Source organism: Malurus melanocephalus, unplaced genomic scaffold, assembly GCF_030028575.1.
Source record: "Malurus melanocephalus ecotype Western Australia unplaced genomic scaffold, MMel_1.1 scaffold_68, whole genome shotgun sequence".
Taxonomy (NCBI): Eukaryota; Metazoa; Chordata; class Aves; order Passeriformes; family Maluridae; genus Malurus; species Malurus melanocephalus.
Genome location: NW_026623300.1, coordinates 586,813 through 612,670, shown reverse-complemented (window position 1 = coordinate 612,670; position 25,858 = coordinate 586,813). Strand labels below are relative to the sequence as shown.

At 37.0% G+C, this 25,858-nt stretch overlaps 1 protein-coding gene across 1 annotated transcript in view; it reads right to left on the bottom strand.

The window, feature by feature from the left end:
- The window catches only part of GRID2 (glutamate ionotropic receptor delta type subunit 2), a 659,493-nt gene that overhangs the window by 162,526 nt on the left and 471,109 nt on the right, over positions 1–25,858 (bottom strand). Inside the window, exon 8 of the mRNA XM_057366575.1 lies at positions 24,795–24,914. Coding sequence (XP_057222558.1) covers positions 24,795–24,914 — 120 coding nt within the window. The remainder of the gene's footprint in view (positions 1–24,794; positions 24,915–25,858) is intronic.

Here is a 25,858-nt window from a genome sequence, read left to right as displayed (position 1 = left end):
AAAGATATACTATTAAAGAAAGAATTTGTGAATAAATCAGCAGTGATTTGTCTGCAATGTCTAAATGTAAGAAAAGAATTTGGCTGCTGACTTTGTTCCTTTTGGTACAGGATACAATTGCAAAATACATTTTTAAAACTTCAATTATGTTGCAGGCTGCAGAGTTTGTCATTGGCATTATGAAGCTGAACATTTATCTTTTTTTTTAAATAGTTCTACCTAATAAAAATCCTTATCTTTTTTTAACTACATAGTTTTCCTATACACTGGAGACTTTAAATGTATTTGAAATATTAAAAAAGTTTTCATTAAAATGCAGAAACAGGGTGGAGGAGCTACTAAAAAAGGCTTTACTCTGTCTCTTTTAGTTTTATGTGGAAGTATTAATCAAAACCTTCATTAATATTGTATGAATTCCAAGCCTTTTCACAATTGGAATGCACATTATTTCTTATTTACAGTWTTTTTATTGTAAGGTACTCCATTTAAAAAAAAAAAAAAAAAATAGGAATCTGAAGATATTTATGGACACATAAAAAGTGCTATACAGCAGAACTTACGTTCCAGGCAAACCCCTGGATTTACAAAATGGAAATTTGAAATTCTGTAGGAATCTCAAGCACCATTTCCAAAAATCTGTATTTGATATGACAACCCCAGCTCTGTGAGTGTGTAAGAATTGCATGCTCAAGATTTACGGTTGTTTCCTTTTTCCTTCCAAAACTTGGGGTGAAAAAACATGCACTGTTCACAGACAGAAAATCTGCAGCCTCCAGGAAACCGGGTGAGGTTAAACACAATTATCAACTGTACTGATAAATACATAATTACGAGGGGAAACAACATGCCTCCTTTAGATTAAAGTCACAAATAGCAGAAGCTGTCATGGCATGTAAGGGAAAATTCTTTTCTAGATAACCAGTGTTAAAGGACAAAAATGGTAAGAAAGAAACAGTTTCATATTAGCAGGATATTAATAATATCCTGGTATCTGCACTAATCTGCTGGGCTCTGTGCTGTTTGACATATCCATACAGTGTGTCAAGGAAAGTTGATGAAGAGCAGAATGGCAAAGTTTGTGCATTGTGCTAAAKAATTCAATTGAGTAAACATGAAAATGTACAATAAAGAATCCTGATAGATCTCATAGTACTGAGCAACTGTGGTACAACATCAGATGATGTTCAGTGTTGATAAATGTGAAGTAATGTACATTGGAAAAAACTATTTTAACTGTAACGGGACAAAAGAATGAGGGCAGGGTGGTGTCCCAAATTTGCATTAGCATCAGAACCTTAAAAGCCTTCAAAARCATAAAGAAGAATCCATTAATCCAGGTCTGTTAAAAAACAAAGGCACTATCTTGGTCTAAGAAGCCTTTAAAACCTGCACTGCTGGAAGGTGTGATGGTTTATGGAGGAACTAAAATGTTTTTCTGCTCTTACTTCGACATCTCCCTATCAGTCTTCAAGGAAATGTATAAGACTAGAGGACCCTCTCAACCCTTTCTTACACCATCTGAAAAAGATTAGTTGCTGTCAAAATCAGACTTTTTTTATTCATTATTAAATACTTTTTGTGATAATACTCTTACTCCGCAAAATACTAAACCAGTATGTGCAACTACTCATGCTTTCCCTTCCTCCTGTTAATACAACTCCATTTATTTCTCCTAAATACTGCCTCCCCTCCCCACGCCTACATCTCTTGCACACCCAGACAGAAGCGTCACAAAAATTGGAAAGGTTTCTTTCATTGGAAAAAATTTGTTCTACTAGATTAGTCCAGCTCTACATAAAACGAAAAAGTCAAAAAGTCAGAAATTACTTTTGGAAAAATACCACCTGGAAAAAAAGACATCCTGTGAGAATAACTTCATAGAGATAAAAATTTCACTTGTGGATTCAAACCGGTAGTTAAAATTGCACTAAAAGGCTTTTCAGAATCAAAAGTAGGAGAGGACTTGAGATCAGGCTTTTAACTGGAGAAAAAAAGAYTGCACAGCAGACAATTTCTACAAGATAAGTAGAATGCAGAACAACTTTCATGGAGTTGCATCGGTTTTTTTTCCCTCAACAGGACTTATTAATATCTTCTGGCTATGTTTCACATTGTGGCAACATAAAAATGAACAGATAGAGATGAAACCCAGACCTAATCCGTAAGCTCCAGTCAATATTGTGAATGTACTGAGTGACCCAAATTATGCAAGTAAGCATATTAAATTTATATTCCTGGTTGATTTCCGTGGTATAGTCTTGCCATTTATCATTATGTGAATTTTACTAACAGCATGTCCTGTTATTTGCCTCTGCTAGAAACCCACTTGAGCRTTTTCATTATATGTATTGAACTCAATGAAATTAAAGGATTTTTTTTTTAACAATTAAGTGTCATCCTATGGTGATACARAGCATTTAATTTTCAGTATTTGGTTTTGTCAGTTCTCTAAATATATAAAGCACAAAGCTGATTTGTAAATACTAAACATAGCATTTACACTAGATGATGTAAGGCATCTGCTTAGCTCGTGCCTTCTGCAGGACTTTCACTAAGAATGAGTTTACGTTGTTTGGTTTCATTGCACTTGGACATTTTTCAGTTCAGAATGAGTTTATATTTGACTACAAGACTATGCTGTAAACATAACATCTACCTCCCAGAAAGGAAAAGGGAAACTAACTTAATGGTGGTCCCTCTTGAAAAAAAAAAGAGCTATTATGTTAGTGTGAATAGTACTAATACAAAATTTAGAACCTAACAAAATGTTTTAGATTTATGTAACTTGTCTTTTCAAAATATAAATGAAACTTTCCTACCCAAAAGCAGCACCACACTCTATAATACTTGAAATACATGAATTCCTCTCTGTAATTTTTAGATTATAGCTCTCTGTCTTCTAATGCAGATGTCCAAGGKGGTAAATTTGCAGGCAGCAACTTTAAATTTTAGTGTAGGAATACATCCAAGTACCATGCGTGTTGAAAATTAAACTGAAAATGTCTTATAAAGCAGGTTTGACTGTATAAAATTTGCAGGTTTTTCTGTTTGAGATTGTTTGGGCAACCTTCAAACCAGAGGTTCTTCTAATCCAAACTATACCAAACTTCCGATGTTGGGGGTGGAGGGGCTGTATTTCAAGARGGCCCCGAACAGTAAAGCACCTTAAATTTGTTCTAATAAAACTACTCACATTCTGTAGATACAGAATCAAAAGGAGCTTGAGGAATCCACTTTGTTGAGGAAGCAGCAAACCTCATGGGGAACAATTAGTGTCATGGTGCAGGTCAAGCTCCTCCCTTTACCTCATTATGATCATCTGTTTAGAGTTAACTATTTGGAAGCCCATTTCCTGTAATTACACATCAGAGCCCCASTGGTAATGAGATACCAATTATGCATTTAAAAGCACTTCTGTGTTTAGTGACAGACTAGCAGGCTGAGAAATGAAATTAGAGTAAGGAATGTTAAAAAGAGAGGTGGGATGTTMGGGAAGATGCTTTACACTAAAATAGAGGCAATTTCTTTCTCTGCTCATAATAATAATAYATAAAAGTCTATTCTATTGTAAATAAACATCAAATGCTATAAACACTAAGGCTAAGAAATATGAAGAGATGATCCTATCTATTTGTGTGTACATATATACCAAACTGGTTGCAGGTATCAGTGGATGATATGTGCATGGATCTGGTGCACAAAAGTTCATATGGGAAGCATGAAATCTACACTATCTATGAATTTCCAAGCTCCCATTCTTTAAAATCAAAGTGCAAAAAGGAAATGTCTCCATTGCAGACTGCTGTACTACCTGAACTTGATGCTGAGRATGTTGCTTACACCATTTGATGTCTCCTCACCTCTGATACTGCTGTGCAGATACTGACTCTCTTACTGCTGCGGGACTTACATTTTTTCCTGTTTTCACTCTACMTACAGCAGTTGTGTTACCCTGTCTTTACAACCCATGGATGCCTTCGTTGTGTAGATGGCCTGTGCCAGTTATCCAAGGTTTTACGTACAACAGAGCTAACAGGTAACAGCTAATTATCAGGCAAGATAATTTCAGGCAATCAGCTCAATTCCTTAAAGAGAACAATAAGAAGAAAAACRACAATTTCTATTGAGGTGTTAAGCTGCATAGAAATGGAAGCAAAGTAGAAAGACAAGAATAGGATTGATTAGAAGCTATGAAATGTTCAGGGATCACGCTGGGAATCTCTGGTAAGCACAATGCATCTTTAATGCAAATCAGCACAGACAGTCTGACGATGGCCCTTGAGAAAGGAAGTGCAATCAAGCCGCGGCTGCAAAAGACAGAGTCGGTCCAGCCGTGAGTTCACAGGTTCTCTCTTCACAGAGTCTATGGGAGTGAGGAATTCATTTGATAATTAGAGCAGTTCAAATGATTTTTGCTGYTAAGTAGGCTGTGAAATTCAGGAAGGTATTCTGGGTTTTGCCTTATAATGGCACAATTACTCATTGACAGAGCACAGAGGCACCATTGTGGTGAGCCGCTAGCAAACATCAGCCTCATGAGTTGCAGATGATGCATAATTTCAACAGAAGTTGTAAAGTTTCCCCCAGATTGTCTTGGGAGCTTCAAAAACCCCCTTTCAGAGCCATAAAGTTTTGCAGCAGCTTTTTGAGAGAGAGAAGTTACAAAAGGCAAATCCTTAGCTCCAAGCCCCCCAATCTTAGATGCTCATCTGCAATCACGTAGGTCCTGTTTACCAAGGAACTGTAGGCAAGGCAGCAATTTTTACAACTTTCACTCATTTCTTTCAACACCGTGTCTACAGTTATTTGAATTGGAATTGAAAGGGAAAAAAGAAGCATGCTGCATCCCTAAAAACTACATTTCTGTCTGAAAACAACSATTTCTTAAAGCTATTTTGCTGAGATTTCAAATGCCACAGATTTTATCTAGGCACAGAGTTGGCAGGAATCTCTTCTCCCGCAGATGGAGGAGCAGAGGACAAGGACATGAGAGGGCTTGTGAGGGACACTCAGAGCTATTTACTGACCCTGTCCTTTGGTCCCCTTGCTCTGAGTAAGTGTGGTGGGGGACAGGAGTCAGGAGAGTCACCTCTGAGACCACTTCAGATGGGCCCAGTGCGAATGGTTCAAATCAATTCACCGAGCCTGAGCCCTGACATTGTGAAGAGCTGTGCAAAGAGTGGCACCATCYCCAAAGCAGCTGCAATGAGCTGAAAGCTTTCCAGGTTAGCCCTGAGCCTGCTCTCTGCACACCACGTGTCCTCACTGGAGGAAGCACGCTGGGAGAGAGCAAGTTAATTGTTAYCTCGAGGACTAAAACTCACTCCATGACACCTTTGAGACTAGGGGCTACCATTTTCCATTGTTTTTTCCAACATGCTGCACCAGCTTCCATCTGGTGAGGCACCTGAAGATGCCAGATGATAATAAGTTAGACACTCAGTTTCACATGAAATTGTGTTGCTACCAAAAAGCACATTTCCTTTTAAGCAGGTACTTTTTTTTCAAATCCAAACAAAACCAGAAAAATAACCAAAAAGTCCAAAATTAACAGATAGGGTTTAAAGTTCACATGGATAAATCATCCTTCGAGCTTAATTGAGCAAACAGTTCAGAACATTTTGTTAAATGGAATAAACACCTGTAAAGAGTTTAAAATGGTTAGATGTTATTACTTCTGCACCTAAATTTAGAAACTTTAATTGGGCATAAAAATCTAATCACTTACATCTTCTAAGATGTTTAAGACTCTTAGCTCCCAACAACTTCATGAATTTAGATAGCTAACTCCTACTAAGCAAAACCAGCTTTCCATGTTTCCGGTGTTTTAATCAAGTATACTTTTAGTTTGGAATKATATTTCCCTCTCTGAGGAACAATTATATAAATAAAATTAAAATACATATTTATTCACATTACACAAATACAAATTGTTTTTTTTAGTCCACTGCTTTATCTTACAATCTTAAATTGTAATGATTATTTTTTAAAAAAAAATTATTGATGTGTTAACTAGATAAATATCCTACTACAATAAAGAATGGGAACTTAGCCTGTGTGGGCTCTATTATTTAGTGTTAAATCCCTGAGACCATTTCTAAAGTACCCTAAAGAGCCATACATGAAAATTCATGCCTAAAAAGAGTCCAACATATGTAAGGGCTTCAAGCAGCTATTCTGAATTTTCTGAAGATAATTTAGTATTGTTGGAATTAAAAAAAAAAAAAAAGAAATTAGTCATTTCAGTGAAAAGTATATATATAATATATATATTTATGTATGTATTTCTGTGTTGAAGAAGAATTCTTCCTAGCCCGTATAAAGATATGGTTTACAGTGAAGAGAATCTATSACAAAGAATAACTTAAGACAATAGAAAAATCAATCCAGTATGCTACAGTTAAATCTTGCTGTCTAAAAAATCCACTAGTGCTTAAATATCAAGAATAAAGTTTGAAGTGTAAAGATTAAGGACTACTATATGGCAGAAAAAAACAAATATAAAGCAAGATAGAAATGAGCATAATAACTGATACCCAATCATGACCAGGGACCAAACCATGACTTAAGAGCATAAAATAAAATTGTCTCCTCCTCATAAATCTGTTGTAAGGACTCACAGTATTTCTAATGAACTACTCCATCAAAACCTAAATCAAAAAATAAAAGGCAAGTGACCCTCTTCTAATTTCCCATCCAAGTCACTTGGCTCATTACACACTTATATTACAGTGATAGAAGTCTGGTGAGTGACACATTCATTTATCAGATGAAGAAGAAAATACAATTTTATAGCTTCCATGAGTCTATCTATCATCATGCTAGGGAGGGACAAAAAGAAAAAAAAACTATTACAAGAATATTAAGAGTTAAGAATGTAAGGACAAAYGTGCTGGAGGTTAAGAAGAAAAGAGTAACCAAGAGGTAAAATGGCTCCCTGTGAAGYCATTAATCTCAGAAGTTAAACCACAGGCACCATTTCCTACAACTGTCTCAGCATTATGGATTCATTACTGCTATAAATACTGTTGATGGTGAAACTCTGCATTTACCATGGGCACTTGGGARGAGAGGAGCTGGGGTGACTTTCCATTCACAGAGGGCTCAGTGACAAGGGCAGGAATAAAAACAAAAAAAAAAAAAGGCCAATAACTCATGCTGCTGGCCACAAGCTACTCATGAGTCTTTTGCAGACTGGAAGTAAGCGATCCCTTCAAGGAACTTCCAGGGAGCCCTCTGAAATAAGTTTTCCAAAAGATATATGATCTCCAGGTGGGAAAAGCCTCAGGGCTTCAGAAGTAGATAGGAAGAACTGGAGTCAGAACTCCATCTYGCCTTTGGGGCATTCAGGGTATCTGAGCATCCTATACTTGAGGCCAGTCAATCTATTTTCCCACAGAGAGCTCTGAGGTCTAGGGCTTTTGTGTGCATGCACCTATATGTACCTATGCAAATGCATATAGATACTAATGAGCTCCTCTCTGAATTCAAAATGAAATTGAGCTCAGCCAAAAAAAGTTTTCTCAGCTATCCCAGGTCTTCCTGGTGCTCTGTGCTTCAAGAGAGGGGTGCAATTTAAAGGTACCATAGCTATTTCTACACAAATAAGATATATGCATAGTTAAAAATTACAAGYAGACACTGAATTGGGAATTCTTTTCATTTGTTGAGTTACAGGGAGAAATCTGAGGGCAGTGGCAAAAAGCTACAAATAAATTTTGCTTTCCAATTGGTTTTCCAACTTATTGGGAACTCAGTAGGAAAAACTGAACAGTGAACTTCCGACTCTAAAGAGGAGCGGAGCACATAACTATATGGAGCTGTTGGCATTTCCCACTGACCACATGAAATTGAAACACTTGGACAGCAAAAAAAAGCAGGAGRGACAAAAAGGAAAGCCAGCATATGCAACAGCCATATTCATTTCCTGCCCACACTTCTCTCAAAACAGTGTTTCATCCTCTAAACTTTTCTGTTTCCACGTTGACAAAGACACGTGAAAATTAACATCCTTGCTATTGCATCACTTAGTGATATCAGAAACTAAAAGTGAAGAGGAGAAGATGTCTTGTCATTCCAACAGCATTGTTGAATGGCTTCCTCCTACCACTCACCTTGAGTTCCTGTGTGTTTGCCCCACACTCATGTTTCTAATTTGCACCAGCTGTCAGTCTAAAACTCACCTCCAAGGGGTCATTGCCCAGACTAGTCAAATCCCAGACACAGAAAAATAGAGACATCGAGAAATGCWTCAGCCAGCAACATCTGTGCTTTTAAGTTAAAACACTGGGCTTTCTGCTAATACAGAAATAGTCAGTAGAGAATTACAGCTAGTTGTGAGCTTGTCTACTTCAAAAATGCTGTAGAGATGGGATGTATCCCACAAGACTGACTTGAAATAACAGCTACACAGGAAAGAAGGCAGGGAACTGTGTGGCAGCCCCGAGGCACTTCACAACACTGTGTACCRAGATTGCCGCATCAAATACATTGCATTTTTAAAACGTGTCATGACTCCTCTTTTTTGCTGAAAGAGATATGATTGTTTCTCCTTTCAGTAAAGACACAGGCCTGGTTCTTGAACTGTTTTTGCTTCTTCTAACTTCCTGCCAAAGTATGTATTCAGTTTGCAAGGTGACTTTTGCAGAAGCTCCTTACAGATTGATTGGCTGAACTGCTGGGAAGCCCAGAGAACTCCTATAGAGAACAACCTTTGATCATTATAAAGTCAGACCTGCCGACGTTGCTGCATTCCAGAAATGTCCAACCATTCCCCAAACATTTCTCAGAAAGGGCCACAGATGGATGCAGATCACAAACAGGACAGCAAACAAGAGGATGGATGATCTGCAGAGCTCCTGACAACATTTTAATGAAACTCAGGTCACGGTGCTCCCTACTGAGTGCTAGACAGGAAAGGAAAAAAGCAATCTTTCCTTGGAAGACATCCTGCATAGTAACAAAGAGCTACTTGGAGGGTGACAGGGACTTCAGGCAGTAAACATGTAGATCCCCTCCCTTTGGGAGCATCAGGAGGCTCCCCTTGTCTGTCCATCACGATTTACCTCCCTTTCAGACATTTTCTTGAAATTTGCTGTGCTCTTAGTGTAGCTCAAACTTTTGACCACTGACACATCTAATCCTCCATCCTTTTAAACCACGGGCACTTGCCAAATTTGTATTTACTACAGACAAAACCAYTGCTTTGTTCAAAACAATCAAACATGGATTAATAACTTTCTTATTCTACCAATAACAGCCATTTGTGTTTTGAGTATTTCTCAGCATAAAGAATCATCTCTGTGCTTTGAAAACAGAACAGATAMTGAACTGCTTCTGTGGCTCTGGACRTGTACCACATTTCTGCTTTCTGTCATTTCCTTGGCTTAAGGAAACATGTTGTCAAAAGACAAAGCTTATTGGTTTATTTTTTTCCCATTCACTCGTTTGTAAATATTGCCATAACATAGACTTCCTGAAATATACAGYGAAACATAACTCATCAAAAAGATCCCTTTGGGAGCTGTAAGTTATTCATACAAAATATGTGTCATTTCTAAATTATAGTCCCTCTTGAAGTATAAACTCCCAGCCTTCCTGAACCAATAATGCTATCATTGAAGAATTTGTTTGATTACTTTGAAGCAAAACACAGAACTGACTGAAGTTTAACTACACACCTTGATTTAACTGAACCAGATTTAATCATGGCACAGAAATCAAAACCAATGTTTTTGTGATGTGTTTCACAAAACTGTTCATAATAGCATRTAGTTAGAAAATCAATTATGGTTTATGGCTCCATGTATGACTTCTCAGTTCTCCTAAATATCAGGGATCAGCTCAGGAGTCACTCAGGGAGCTTGCAAAAATCTAGATCTTTTCACAGACTTTTGGAGGAAGAAATTTTTTATACACTTTGAAAGAAAACAGTTGAAATTAACTAACAAATATCTCCAGACACTTTCTGCAGTTTTGAACTTTCTTCCATGGCAGTACCTCCTCTCTACATGTGTTAGAGGGAGGATACTACTTAACACATGTCCCAGAATTAGCTGCTTAAAACTGACAGGATTTAATAAAATAGCAACTAGCTAATTAWTCCAGCAAGCAATTAAAATGTCATTAACTTTTCCACTGCTCACAACACACACAGATTTTGTTTACATGTTTTTAACAAATATKTTTAAGTATTCATATACAATCATGGACAAGAATATATTGTCATTATGTTTTTATAAAGTTGAATACATAAATAAATAATCCTAAACACATATATCATAGAACAAACCAGTAAGCTCACTCACAAACAAGCTTAAAAAAAGAGAAACTTTATGGATAACAACCATCACAACTTCATGTATAATTATTAGTCCACAATATGCAGCTTGCTACAATTTCCTAGACCAAATCCACTAGCAATAAAGGAAAAATCCTCTTTGCACTTCAGTTCAGGTTTGTGAAAAAGAGACCAGTTTTAACTCTCACCAAGAGAGGGCAGTGACATATCTCAAATTATTAGAAGATCCCCTTCAAGAGCCATATACCTTTATAGCAAGCATGATAGCAAATAATCTCTGCAGACATTTAATTTTAAATTCTGTGGAGCATTCAGCTGATGCCGTATTATTTTTAATTAACATCCTCCCACCCTTGAGTAAGTGTACTGTTTTGTTTGGGAGAAAGAGAAAGAGACCATGGATTAAACTGTTATTCCTTGTGAAATAAGATTTTTTTTTTTTCTTTTTCAAACAGGTTTTTCAAAGAGGAATATTAAGAAATACCTGCTTTCTACTATGAACCACATTCATAGAAATGTGTAAGCTTTATTTTCCATTTTCATTGACTTCTCCCGAATGTGAGGACTTTACCACTTAKGCCTATCCCATACTTTCTATTTTCTCAAATACCCAAATGGCAAATTAGAGGGCTACTTTTGTTCCCAAGTCTTAAAGATCTTGTTATAGGTAAGCAGCTGTGCTGTTCAGGACGGGATTTTTTTTAATCAAGACAGTATATCCATTTTTTTACCCAAGGTTATCTCAAGACTCTCAGCTTGCAAAACTTCAATTGTCTGACTCCAAAACATGTAATTAAAATATGTCCTGTTAATTTTGGTCTTCAAAGGACTGCAACACCTTCAAGTTAATGGCCTCTTGCATAGCTACTGTTATCCCCAAAATTCAAAAATTACAGCTGGCAAAAAGCCAGCACCTTTCTCTTTTTCACAGCCCTCCAATGGATAGATGCAGTCCTGATGAAAATGTTTTGTCTTCTACAGAAAGGCTTTGGGATTTATGGATTTAAGAGAGATAACACACAGAACCTGTCCAATCTGGCACATGTTTATGTATTATTTTCTGTGCAATTTCCAAGGCATCTACCAACAGGTATGGAGAGGAGAGAGGAGAGGAGAGGAGAGGGAGAGGGAGAGGGAGAGGAGAGATATAGATTTCATTTTATCTATAGTCTTAGGACGTCTAGAGCAGTTGGAATCCCTTTTTGAAAATAAATTTAACTAGACCAGATTATTTTATATGGACTTTTTTTTTCTCAGTTTCTAAGGCAAATGGAATGAATAAGAAGACACAAAATAAAATAATGATGAGGACAAACGTTTCTTTAACAAGGTATCATAACATCCTCTTATTGATGTTTTCTTTATTGATATTTTAATTTCCTCTTGCAGAAACGATTTGTCTCAATATGCTAGCATGTCACAACAAACTCGAAAGCAGCTTCTAATGACTAATGGAATGACTGACAATTTAGATGTTAAAAACCTGTTAGAAAAGAGCTTAGAAGGAATATAGAACTAGAACAAAAAAAAATTGGATCTATAATGAATGTGGAGTATGATACATACCAAGCACATTAGAGAAAGGGGGATGAGCTACACTATCAGAAAAAAGCTCATCAGAATACAGTTCTTACCATGTCTGTAATCACTTCACATACATACACCCACACCCTCACACCCCTCATTGTARAAGCAGCATAAAAATGTCCACCACAAAATCAGCTTGGTGTTAAATTCACTCCCGTTTGGACCGAACAGAAATGCTTCAGTGTGTACAGATGCTAAAAGCATTTGTATTCAGTGCACCAGCCCTTGTTTAAGGCAATCTGTTGGTGGCCTGGAGTCACAGAGCACATAAAGATTATAYCCTCATGTGGGAAGATATCCATCACTTAGTTGGTCTTGTCATACYTCCTGCAGACACAGTGAGCAGCAAAGCTAAAAGCAAGCAGGGTGTAAGGCATTCAGCAGTGAGGTTGGTAGCAAGAGAGGACAATAACTTTCACATACTGTTCTGTGTACAGCAAGCCCCAAGGCCAAACASAGAAATCAATTCAACTATCCAGAATCAAGTGTATCAAGAGACTCACTGTGACTTTACTGCAGACCAAACTAGCTGTGAATTATTCCAGTCCTTCAAACACATTTGAAAAGGTAATTTGTGAACATATAGATACTGTGGAAATGTAATTTAACTCAGTCTATACTGACCAAAAGGCTGTAGTTCAAAATCTTTCTGCTAGCAACCGAACATGGCAGCACAAGTAGTGTAGGCTGACCTGGGATAAAATATTTCTCAACGTTGTTACCATCACTGAAAAGAAAGTTCACTTTATCTTTTTCCCTGATAAAAGACTGCTACATGGACAACATGAAAATCCATTTACATGGCACTTCATTTTCCATATTGTAGCCTTATTCTGGAATGAACTTTCTGGAATTATACCCACCAACCCCTAAACTAAGTACAATTTATCTGCGAACAGAACTGCTCTGACGTTAGATTGGATCCTCTCTCTAATTCAAAGCTTGGACCACCTCTCCTGCAACCTTTTCTGAGCAGGTTTTCTGGTGTGCAAATGAAGTTTTCATGCTTTTCAAGGCATTGCCTACATCACTGCAGCAAAGCATGAAATTCTCAGACATTATTCTTGGCTAATGAAACATCACTCGTGACGCACTTCGCAAGAAAAGCAGGCTCTGACATCAGAAGCAGAACTTGTAATTTGTGGAAAATAGATGAACGAAGCAGCAAAATCATACTGATAGCAGCAGGCCTGGATGGCTGGTCCAGGGATTAGAAGGCAAGATAGGAAAGCAGTTTATAATGCTGTTTAACCACTGTGGCAKGAGTGGAACTGATACTCTCTTTAAGGAGTTAATAGATATTTTGAAAAAATTGCATTAATTGACACCATCCCAGTGAGTGGTAAGAGTGGTTTCATAATGGATTTATGCTCTTTACTAGATCTTGATTAAAAGACTTATTTTCTTACTTTATGACAAATATTTGTCTCAAGTAATACAATACGTAGCTTAAAATAAACTGATTAATAAGATCTTAGACATGCCCATTCAGTGGGGAAATCATGTATTTTATCAGCAGTTAATACATTTAAAGAGCTAAGAGCTACCTGAGTTCTAATTCAGAACACTAATGTTTAGAACACTGAAAACTTCTAGAGCCAAACTGATGCAAGCCACAACCTTCAAGTCTTTAAAGTAAAATCTATTATTTTTAAATCAAGTAAATCAAGTCATAATGCAAAATCAGTAGAGGTGCAGAGAAACTGGATGTTGCATTAAAATATTAATATAAAACACTTATGGCTCATTATTAAGGTACTCCATTAGAATGCATACTTTAAGTCATATTTTTATGAGCTCCAATTTATTTATTATAAAAGTGTGTTTAAAACAAACAAATAAAACCCTAAAATCAAATCCAGCATTTCAGACTAAGAACCTTGTGATGAGGTTCARAAGCAGACTGGTTGAGCACTGATCAGGAAAATATGTTAAGGCAATTAGTTTAAATTGAAATGTTTTCAACTTAAATGTATTTTTTTAAACTCCAATGTGTAGATTTTGATACATAATGTTGTATTTTTCTAATMAATTAAAAAATTATTTACATATATGACTCAAATTAATTTGAGCTCAAATTTCAACAGAACATGTCCTGCAATTATATCATTCTATCCTTGTCTGTTTACACAAGAAAAARTATTTTCCCTACTGCAACATTTCAGGAAGAAATATCTGTAATATTTTGCCTDGATTTTGAGAAATTGAGACAAGTAATGTTGGAATAATGAAATGAAATTATTTCCTAACTGACATCTGCCACAGGTGCCAGAAATACCTTTCTAAAGGTTCTAAAACATGTTTATCCCCATCTACTTCTAGCCTAAATGGTTTCAAAGCCTTGTTAGTGCACACAATTTCCTCAAAAGCTTTCTTTTTTAGAAGAGGTTCTATAAAACAAAATTAATTTTGTTTATCAAAATGAAAATGTATTTGAGACTTCATCCATTTCATTTTTTCTAGTACTCCTGCTGTGCATTTTAAAGCAGGAATACACCATGACAAGAATATTTATTCTTAAATTCTACTGTAACTTACCCTTTGATTAAGGCATTATATCATAACTTCAGAACAGGCAAAAATCTGAGCACTGTAATTTTAAGGCTGAATCATAAAAACCTTCCAACACTACAAAGGAACTATAAATATTATTAAGTCATTGAAAGCTTCACCATCCTCATTTTTATTAGTTGCAAATATCTCAAAAGGTACAAAAAGGTGTCCCTAAACAATTACACAGAGGTAATTTTTTATCTCTGGAAATCACTTTTCAGATTCTTTTAATTGCAGGATACAGCTATAACCACTTTAGAGGAAAACATATCTCAACATTGCCATAAATGCAATATTGAGACAAAATGACATATCAGTTCTACTGAAGTTCTTTTAGCAGATAAGGTAACTGGAAACTTTTACTTTAAAAAAAGCTTTATGCACAGTAAACTCTGCCACACTTTGAAATACATGGACTGAGCAATGTTGTGGGAAACTACAGCAYATTATAAACATGATACAGCATCCAAACTGAAACCATAGGGATGGTTCTCTTTTTCTTCTCGAATACCACCAATTATTTATCAGTCTTAACAAAAACACAATGAAAAAAGAGTTCCTGTGCTTTTCACTGTGTCTTGCACATAACACTGGAATGCCATTACCATCATCTGATGTGTCATTTCTCCTCTTTTTCTGTAGCAACCATTGTACCCACATGCATTTTCTGGTCCAACCCAAAGATGAGACTCCCTATTGACTCAAGCTGTTCTTCCTGGCGGGCAGCACCTGCTCTCATCAGGAGGCAGCTGACCCTCGACTCTTTACTAATACAACACTTTCTGACTCTTGCCTATAGATGTCTACATCCTTCCGATGAATTCTAGAGCCTTTAGCAGCCCCGTGGATGTTTTCACATTTGTGCATGCTGTAAATCTACTCCCACAGCTCTGCAGGCGGAGGGTGGTAGATATTACACACACACATAAATATATAAATAGATATATAGAGGGTTTTCTCAGTGGAAATCTACAATCATCATTTCCCAATCAGCTTATGACTTGTCTAGCTCCTCTGAATCCCACAGTCTGCATGGGGAGGACTAATGGGATTAAATGTCTGTGTTTGGATTCTCCCTCCTTCAGTAGGAAATCTCACTGAGTATTTTATGGCCACAGAGCCAAAGGTCATTTGGTTTGCCAGGACTGCTTACCCCGCTGGAGGAAAATAGTGCCTACTGCTGTCAACAAACTAACATTCAGCATCATGCTCAATGAAATACAATCTTTCCACAAAAYAAACAAACAAACAAACAAAAACCCCAAATCCCCAAAACCTAACCACACACACAAAGATATCTGCCCCCAAAAAGTCCAAAACAAATAAACAAAAACCAAGCCAACTTCYGTCTCTGATTCACATGAAAACCCAGTGTCTAAAAGGACACATTTTCATGTTTTCCTGATAACAGACTAATTTGGCAAAAACATCTTATTGCAAAAGAATATAGTTCTGCTACTTTAAAACTTGTACCAGCAAAGTTTCGATTAATATGAGCATTCCAGGCCTTTTAGTTGTGCAATGGGGGCTCACCCAACTTATCAGCCTTCAAGGAGAAGTCTTTCACAAAACAGGCAAATTAGAAACGATTTATTGAAAGGCTTGACCAGATGATCTTTGAAGTCCAGCATGGACTGTTGTACAGTTTTATGGTATATTATCATGGGATACGGTTGGCAGAACAAAGCAGGCSATATAATCGAGTCAGTCTTGTGGTTCTTGAAGAAAAAGACAATTTACCAAATTCATTTCCTGTGAAACTGCCCAGGTGGCCAATAAGGCCAATGGCATTGTGGCCTGTATCAGCAATAGTGTGGGCAGCAAGATCAGAGCAGTGATCCTGCCCTCCCAGTACTGGTGAGGGCACACCTCATGTACTGGTTTCAGTTTTGGCCTCCCACTASAAGGAAGACATTGAGGTCCTCGAGTGTGCCCCAAGAAGAGCAACAGAGCTGGTGAAGGGTTTGGAGCACAAGTGCCATGACTGAGGGAGCTGGGGTTGTTTGCCTTGGAGAAAAGGAGGCTCAGGGGAGACCTTGTCACTCTACAACTGCCTGAGAGGAGGCTCTAGTGACATGGAGGGCTCTTCACTGAAAGGATGATAAAGCACTGAAACAGGCTGCCAGGGAAGTGATGGGGTCACGATCTCTGCAAGTGTTCACAAAGCTAGAAAAGTGTTCAAAAGCAAGTGTGCTGCTTGGAGACAGGGATTCGTAGCGGGCTTGGTGWTGGACTCAATGATCTTTTCCAACCTCAACGATTTTAGGATCCTAAATCTGTGCAGATCTACTTTCACGCATTATGGAATAAGATCTGCATCATAACCCTTAGRTATGTATCAGCCCCCCCAAAGCTGTGCACTGAGGCCTTAATTCTAAGAAATGAACCCTTCACCACCCTCAAAAGCTCAAAATAAATGACCCATTTCATACCACCACCTCTTTATGGSTCCTATTAAAAGAAGCAGTTCAGTTTTTTACCATTCCTCTCTCCTGTCCACATGGTTTTCCAATTATTAGGAATTTTTGACTAGGAAACCCAAATTGCATCCAAATTTGGCTGGAAACATTTAACTTACTGGAGATGTAGTTATCTCCATACAACACCCCCATTCTTTTGGATTAATGGCGGGTTAAAWACACTTATTACTTCTTCCTGCTCCTGGAAAATACATGTTTGTTCCAGTTAGAAGCATTTGTGAAATGTTGTAATTATCATCAGATGATAGCCTTGATTGAAAACGAAGCAGCTCTAAAGAGCAAAAGACAAGCATTAAAAACTTAAATTCTGAAAAGAAATGATAATTCACTGAGATTGTCCACCTTAAAACAAATAATTCCCAGTTGATCTAAGCGTTTTATCCTATTAACTTCAAGGATGATGAACCACTTTCTTGAAACAGCACCCACTTGAGTATTCTCTTAAAGGTGAAGAGAAGWCCCTAATGGGATTTCCAAAATCACATAGAAGCATTACTGCCTGAGAGGTCAATGAAGCATTAAGTCCATTCTTAAATAATACACAGTTCCTTCTGATATTATTCATAATGTCAGTTTTGAGGCACTTCAAAGTTTCCAAGCACTTCAGATCTCTGAAGTGAGTTACAAAGCTAATTTGCTCAGCTGAGGCACTTGAGGATAAAAATTCACAACTTGCCAGCCAGTTCTGCAGATCCATATTCACTGGGAGGCTTTCACAGCTACTCAAGCAGAAGAAAAAGCCATATAACCATAGTACAAGTATTTAAAAACTGGCCCAACCAATCAATCTGAAAACTGCAAAGGGTTTTGCCTATATCAAGTTTGGAAAAACAAAAGTGATAGAATCCCTTGGCCTGGTTGACCCAAGCCAACTGCAAGCAGTTCAAGAGGAAAGAGGAGCCCAAAAATTAAGGAAAAATATTTAATGGACACAAATCAAGTTTTACATGCTACATAAATCTGACCAACATGAAAGTCCAAATCTACTTTTCCATTGTAGATATTAAAATCCTACCACACTATTTCTGCTACTCAAAATTTTTCAAAACAAGAAAAAATCTCTGGTGCAAAAATTCTTCAAGTTCTGTGTCATTCTTTGCTCTCATGCCCATTTTGAAGCACAGAATAATCACACAGGAGCCTCTGTGGTTAGGCACTTGCCTAGCAGCATCAAGAGAAAACAGGAGTTGCTGTTTGTAGCTTTTTTTTTTAATTAGTATTAATTTTGGACTGATCTTTCTCAAATTTCCATTGTCATAACAAGATACAAAAGGAAATTAAAAGCAGTTTGAAAGTGGAAAATATTTCTCCTGTTCTTTGCTGTCAAGACAACTATATTTTCTACAAGAGATGAGTAAAATGTAACCTCTTTTCCAGATGAACAAAAATGAATAAAATGCATGAAACTATGTAATTTGAAGTGCATAAAAAAGATTTGTCTCTCTCTGATGAAAGCAATCAGTCAAAATAGGCAGTTCCCAATGCACTGAAAACATTTTTCAATAAGAACATTCCTATCAGTTTTGACAGGAGTGGATATTCTGAGCAAAGGAGAGACGAGCTCATCCCTGCCAAAGATGAAGAGAAGAGAAAATACTGCAGCGCACCAAGGTCCCAARGGGAATTTCTTTTTGACATCAATGCTTCTCCCCAGAGCTCCATTGCATCCTCCGCTTCCACCACCCCACATTTTCCCTTTCTCCCCACAYTGCTCCTAATGCAGGAGCAAGCCCCTCTTCACTCCAGAGTGCTGCAGTTACTCAGAGACTTGAAAGACTTTTTGGTTCAAATCCCACTCCTCCTGCCCTGTAAGTTGTGCTCAGAGCCTCCCAAGCCATATGCTGGAAACTGGATAAACCCTTGTCTTAATTATTCTAGTTGAATTTTCACAAAGCACTTAACCTTATYGTTCTAGACTGGGGAATCCAGACACCCACTTGTGTTACAGCCTGAAATAATTCCTCTTTTTAACAACACACTAAATGCACTGGAGCTCAGCAGACATGGCTAAAGAGAAATAGGTGGGACAATACCTCTCTATTGCCCTATGCTTGCCTTGGCTTTGTGGGTATTAATTTGGAGTTTGATTTCTGGGTCATTTAGCTCCTACACCTCATTCTGGCTCTCACATATTCCTGGTGGATGTTTTGCTCCACAGGTGAATAATTCATGTRGAGTGGGTTGAGTAGGAGCAACTCTGCTGTGCATTTTTCAGATGGATGACTTAAACCTTCATCTTCTGTGTTCCTGGGGCAGCATCCACCACGCCACCAAATCCATCTCTGGCTTCTTTACTTTGCACTTATTGCAAGCAATAAAATTCTCACTCATCCAGAAAAAGTGCCCAGGGTCAGAGCAGGCAGCTGGACAACCCAGTACCAAAAATTAGATTTCACTCCCCCCATCTGAATCAGAGTCCAAAAGCTGATAAATCCTCCAAATAGTACACTATGATTACTTTGAGTCAGTCTGCCTCTCTTTCTGCATCCTCAYATTTTGAAAGAAAATGCTCCATCCAAAAGCAGAGAAGGATTTTTTTTWAAGACTTTAATTTTTTTAAAATTTAGGAATGCCATTATGGATGGATACTTTTCTTTCGTTTTCTGTTATACTCAAATASGCATTTTGTTTGGCTTTTAAGCTAAACAGAAATACACTTCCAAATAAAACACAGTTCCCTATTAACACTAGTTTCATTGTGATGGCATGCAAATCCTCAGCACTTTGCAGCCAAATAAAATCTCACTGAGATTTGACAAAATATTTGCAGAAGCTACCAGAAACTAAAGAATCAGTCACTGTATCTCAATGTACTTATTTCAAAGCACTAAATGAGGGAAGGAAATGCAACTCTTCAGCAGGCTTACAGCAAAATTTAAGTACTTTGCTGAACTGGAACAGCAGGTCTCGGTTCACCAAGGTATTTAATTACCTCTCTATCTTTAGTATTAAGAAGTTTACTTCATTTCTAGCGGAATGATTAAGTATTTAAAGTTGCTTTATAGAGAGTATCCTGGTAGAACTGTGCCAGGTCCACCTTCTCCATCAACACTAGAGGCAAAGCAGTCAGACACAGCMACATTTATTTCAACTCTCCAGAAAATACACCATCAATAATGTCTCTCTAAATTGCAAGGGTGTCTTTCAGTCACATCATAAATTGCAAGTCAACCTTTAGAAACATCTGCACAGGTCACAGCTTAAAGTACCACGTACTGATACATATCCATTTTTAAAGTCACTTTACACAGCTCTACCTTGATCATGATCACAAAGAGAACAGTTGTACCCATAATTTACCTCAAGCAGCTCACCAAGAAGGAAATATTTCATGTGCTCTTGGTTATTAAATGAGGCTAGTTAATAAGTGTTAGCAGAGCTGTACAATTTCTCTTTTTACCTAATGGAACAAAAGGGGAATATGAGACGAAGGATGAAGAAAATAAGTTTTAACTTTATAAGAACTTCCTGAAAATCAAAATACATGCTTGGAACATATGTTGCTCTGTGATGCAATTGTAAGAAAAAAATAGAGAGTGTATTCGATAAAAACACCACTATTGTGATCAACAAGTGTTTTCAAATGAAGAGGAAGTAACAATTATTTTAGTAGAATAAAAAAATGCAAACCAGCTTTCCCATCTCTGAACAAAGGGCACAACTGTGAAGTGTTACACTTAGCCCTTAACAGCATGTGAAATAAAACCCTGCATTAACAGCATGTGAAATAAAACCCTGCATGCATTGACTTCACAGGGAGGGTCCTGTCACTTGCGCTAGCAAAAGTAGAGAGGAAGAAAGTATCTGTTAGTCAGGTTTCATTCCCATTCACAAGAATTGCTTGGCACTACAGATCTCCCTTGGCTAAAAACAAGATAACATTTCCTCCTTAAGACAATCAAAATAATTTCAGACTGAACCCTACAATCCTAATGGAGTGTAGGAGCAAATGGCTCAAAGCATCCTGGCCCATCAAGGCTACTTGCAGCTTCATCCTTCCTCCAAGGCATCTCTAGGTGTCCTGAATGCAAAGAAAACCTTTCTGTGGACATTTTGGTGCAGAGAGAAATTGATGCAAGAGCCTGGTATATCATCTTGCTCCCTCACTGGGAAGAAATAACACAAAACATCTTTAGAAGAGAAACAGAGAGGAGGTGGGCGTATGCTAATATGGATATGGAGGGAGAGCAAAACACACCACAATCTTCAAATGTCCACGTAAGCTGAGAAAACCAGTGTGGGAACAGAAAGAAAGTTGTCTAAACTTCAAAAGATGTAGAACAGAGCCTTTGAAGATGAGCCCTTTCTGAATTACAAGGAGCACTGGAAGAAACAYGAAAACCGCTTTATTTCTGCTGTTTTGTGTGCCACTAAGATGTAAGACAGGACTCAGAGCTATCAGYTGCCTTTTGTTGGTTTGTTTGTTGGATGGTTATTCACAGGAATGGCAGCTTTTATTTCAGCACTACAGATAAAAGTATTGCACTGAAATTTAAATGTCAAAGAATACATACTCAAATGTCAAATACCAACAGACAAATGCCAACAGAGAAATGTCAGAAATACACTCATGTCTCCCACTGAATGTAACTACATCTGCACAAATGCAAGCCATAGTATGGTGTGTAAAAGCAAGTGTTTTCTTTCAGTTCCTTTGGGGTTGTAATGCCGCTGGTGTCAATAAAATCACTATCTGGCAGCAATCTGACTGTATTACTCCAAGTACCCAACTCTGGCAGAAAGTATGAGTTAAGTGATCCATGGTCTGCAAGGTGATGGGTAACATTTACAGTCATAAGGGCACAAAATTGCTGTTTCAGGCAAATCCCACTCTGGAATTTGCTGACTTGTCACTAGATGATGGAGCCCAACACAATCACCTTTCTCATAAACCCTCCCTCTGCTTTAGAGGTAGCCCATGAAAGTTGAAGGAGGGGATGTGAAGACAGTTTCTCGTAGATATATGGCTTAATTTGTCCAAATAAAACAAACAKAAACATGAATTCTTGGTGTACCCTGAACTATCTGCTCTTTGAATCCTGGGAATAATCACTGATGAATATAAGTGACCTTTGCAGAAGTGTAAATGACTCCAGAACCCAAGCACAACTGACTTCAAGCAGAATTTGGGCTCAAGAAATTCGAGTGTGTGTTAAGTCTTACTGGCTTTATTAAAATCAATTGATCATTCTTCAGGAAAACAAAATAACAATTCTTTACACAATTGATTTGATGGGAATCTCTGGTCCCAATTATTTTAATGGGCCTTTTGGAATGATTTTACCTGTCATTATCCCCTACAGAAGTACTTGAAAATACGTTGATCAGGGAAGATGCATTAGCTTAGAAATTTCAGTCARTCTGTTAATTGCAGCTGCTTCTACTAGAGTTGAGAAATAAAAATGCTTAGGTATTTCTGCAGGCAGATCACTGAATACATGAAAATCTGAAATGTACTGTAAYTAGTGGAGTTAACAAAAATATATCTGACTCCTGTAATTATTGCAATTTGCTTCCAACACTAGTAGCTCATATACTGTAAAGTAAAAACTAATCAAAGATAAAAGAGGTGAACTTCTGTCAAATACTAAAACCCCCCAAAAACTTTCTTCTGTCTCTGAAGTGATTGTTTTAAGAAACCCACCTTTTTTTAGCTCTGTGACATTGACTAGAAATACCATATTAATTTAAATTTTTTTTACTCGATTGTAAAAATTTGCGATAATTAATTGGAATTATTTTTTGAATGACATTTCTGAGAAGAATGACCACATTCTCACAATATACACAGAAATTTCTTTCTAAAGAAAATTCCTTTCTGTATGTCAGGACTCTTTCTGAAGCTTTCTCTGGATTGCTGAATGCAGTTTAGGAAAAAAAATAATGAAAGAGTTTTAATCTGTTCTGCTCTGGAGACTTTATTTTTTTTTAACCAGCTGCAACACATCACAAAACTCTAAGAAGAGGCATTTACTGACCATCTTCTCCAACAGGAAAAATTTCTTACAATATCTATATTTAAGTGCTCATCTTGTAAGTATAAAAAAAACCCAAAACCCCACATACTTTCAGTATCTGATTTTTAAACCTTGATTTTCTCCTCAATAGTGTTGTATGATGCTGAGTTTCATCATCTAATTATATTCTGRGCAAAGTTCTACTCTCTTTGAGCAACTTTAAATCCGTTTCCTTCCAAAGACAGATAATGTCACTTGGTTGATGAACTATCATAAAGAGTAAACAAGGAAGGTTCAAAAAGCCTGTTTGTATTATCCCCAATGTTTTACACAAGTTASGTGTGCCCACAGTTATTAAAAATAAACTCTACCTTAGCTTAAATTAGCAGTACAATTCTAAATTACACTATCAAAAGACATTTAGAATAGCTGGGAAGTCTTTTTTGTACTTCTACATTGCCAAGATCTTTTTGTGAGTCTTCTCTTTCTTTTCTATCTTTTTGGGAATGAAAGAACACAATTTGGTGCTTCACTCAGGCATTCACCCAGACAGGCCTGAAGTAAAAAAAAACCCCAAAGTCAACCAATTAAATTAAATGAAAAGATACAGATTTGTCTCAGGAAGGTAGCTCTAAAGAACAAATAGCTCCTCAGTGCATAGCATGGAAAATAAGTCAAAATATGTTGAAACAAACAGAAGTTGAAGGGAATAAGGATTTATCCAACATCCTGGTCTCCCAAAGAGTCTGTGAAGTACCTCCAAATAGCAACAAGATCCAGTTCTCTCTAGTTTTTAATGAATCTCTCAGGACCTCTGTTCAAGGTGATATAACTATAAGCACATGCGTACATTAAGGTATTGATGAGAGACAAAACAGCAGGAACAGAACTACAATTCCAATGAATATTGAAGGAAAAAATTCAGGTTTTTGACGCTTTAGACTTATCTCTTCCTCTTTTCAGAGCACTTATCTGTTRCTCCAGAAGGTATGCAGACAAATGATGTACTTCATCATATAGTGACACTGACACAAGGAACCAGTTTACCTATATTAAGAAAAGTCTATCATTTCCTTTCAGACAATCACTTCATGTTCCTCCCTTATAAAACCCAGTATGATGTGACACACTAAATGAAGAGATCTTGCTGTTTTTCAGGAAGCYTGTCTTGGAACATGAGTTGCTCCTGGAAAAGCCTTTTAAGACTTTAATTTACCTGTGAAGTTCCATAAGACTTCTGCATACCAGATGAGCACTTGTTCAAAGTTAAGGATATGCRTTGCAAATAGACACCTGTTTTCACCTTTTCTTACACAGGACTTTAAATTTAATTTTAGACTGACAAAACTTAAATGCCAAGAAAGAGTAATTTTGCTGGAGATACATGCCATTCCCTGTAAAAGTCCAAGTCCAAGCATTTGGATTGTCTCTGGCAGCTGAGTACATAACATTAACTCATCCTGTAAAAGTAAACTTCTAAAACACCATATATTTATTTCATGAAGAGCCTACAGAAATTTTACCTATTCAGCAAGAAATTTTCTCTTTCCATAGCTATTAATTTCAAGTATCTAGCAGGTAGAGCAGTCCACTTTGACCAAGTATCAGGGACCAATCTGAGTGCTCTAAACATAATTCAGTGTAAAATTTTCTGGTTTGGAAGGGTTACAAAACAACACTGGTCTTTTGGGACAGACGATTGGCAGCTTAAGATATTCTGTATTGCAAATGACACCTTGATCCAAGGCCTATTTGAAATTAAAAAAAATAAAAGGTTATCTCAAAGTTCAAGGCTTTTCTCCAGCCTCTTACTCCATGTTACCTGCCATCAAATGCTTTTCTGTTAACATGGAACACAAGRAAGATTTTGAAAAGATCAGTAAAAACAGTCTCGTGTTTGAATATATGCAGCCTCACCTTGCGGATGCCTCTGCCGAGATCTTCTCCATAGTTCGTCCCCAAAATTTCAAAATGCACATTGGGATTCCCCCCATTTTCTGCAAATTCCAGTTCTCCAGTCAAGCCATTCACTCCACCCTATGGGGGAAAAAAAGGAAAATAGAATGAAAACTAATGAAGAGGTAATTGCAATAACCTTTTGTTTCTCAATGGGATTTACACATTAATTATGCAGAATACACAGGTAACTATCAGAACTTGGACGGTTTTCAAAGACCACTTTCTCTAAGAATTTTGAATTAGTTCTTTAATTTTTCCTGCATCATAATTAAGTTCTTCACAGAAGAATTAAACACAGCACTGTTAAGCAGATGCAATACAAGCAACAATTTTAGTCTTAGAATATTTGTTTTTTAACAAATAACCAATTTTTGTTCTTTGACCCATCAACACATATGTTTTGACGCTCTAAACCCAACAATTACAGAAAAAAGAGTTTTGCAACTAATTATAGTGAAAACAAAGCTAAACAGAAATATATAAAAGATATTGCACAAAAAAWTCGTGATGTTGGTTGATTTTTGCTTTCTCCCCTCAAATGTTTCTCTGCCATGAAAGATTTCTGCATAAGGGCAGGTTGAATTTTACATGAAGTTACATGCTTTTGGAGCTCAACAAACGTGCTAGCTGAATGCAGTGATTTTTCTTTTTCCTCCACAACTGTTCTTTAATACTAAGAATACATAACATGAGTAACAACGCAGCATTTCTTCAAGTTTGCTTTATCTTTTTTACATTTTTGCTGGAAGGGGTTAAAATACTAGAGATGAAACAGTGAATAATCCCTAAAAAGAATTAGAGTTGAAAGGGCTATACATCCACAGCCATACTCAAAACATATTTCAGAGTTAATTCAACATGACACACATTTCATCTTTGTATAAGAACTGTGATGACCTGAACTACAAAATCAACAGAACCATGTGAAACACTGATAATGAAAACCTTTACCCTTCAAAAATTTCTTCAGTTTGCAAATTCAGGGAAAATTTGATGTTTAGCCCTCTCCCTTGAAAAAAAAA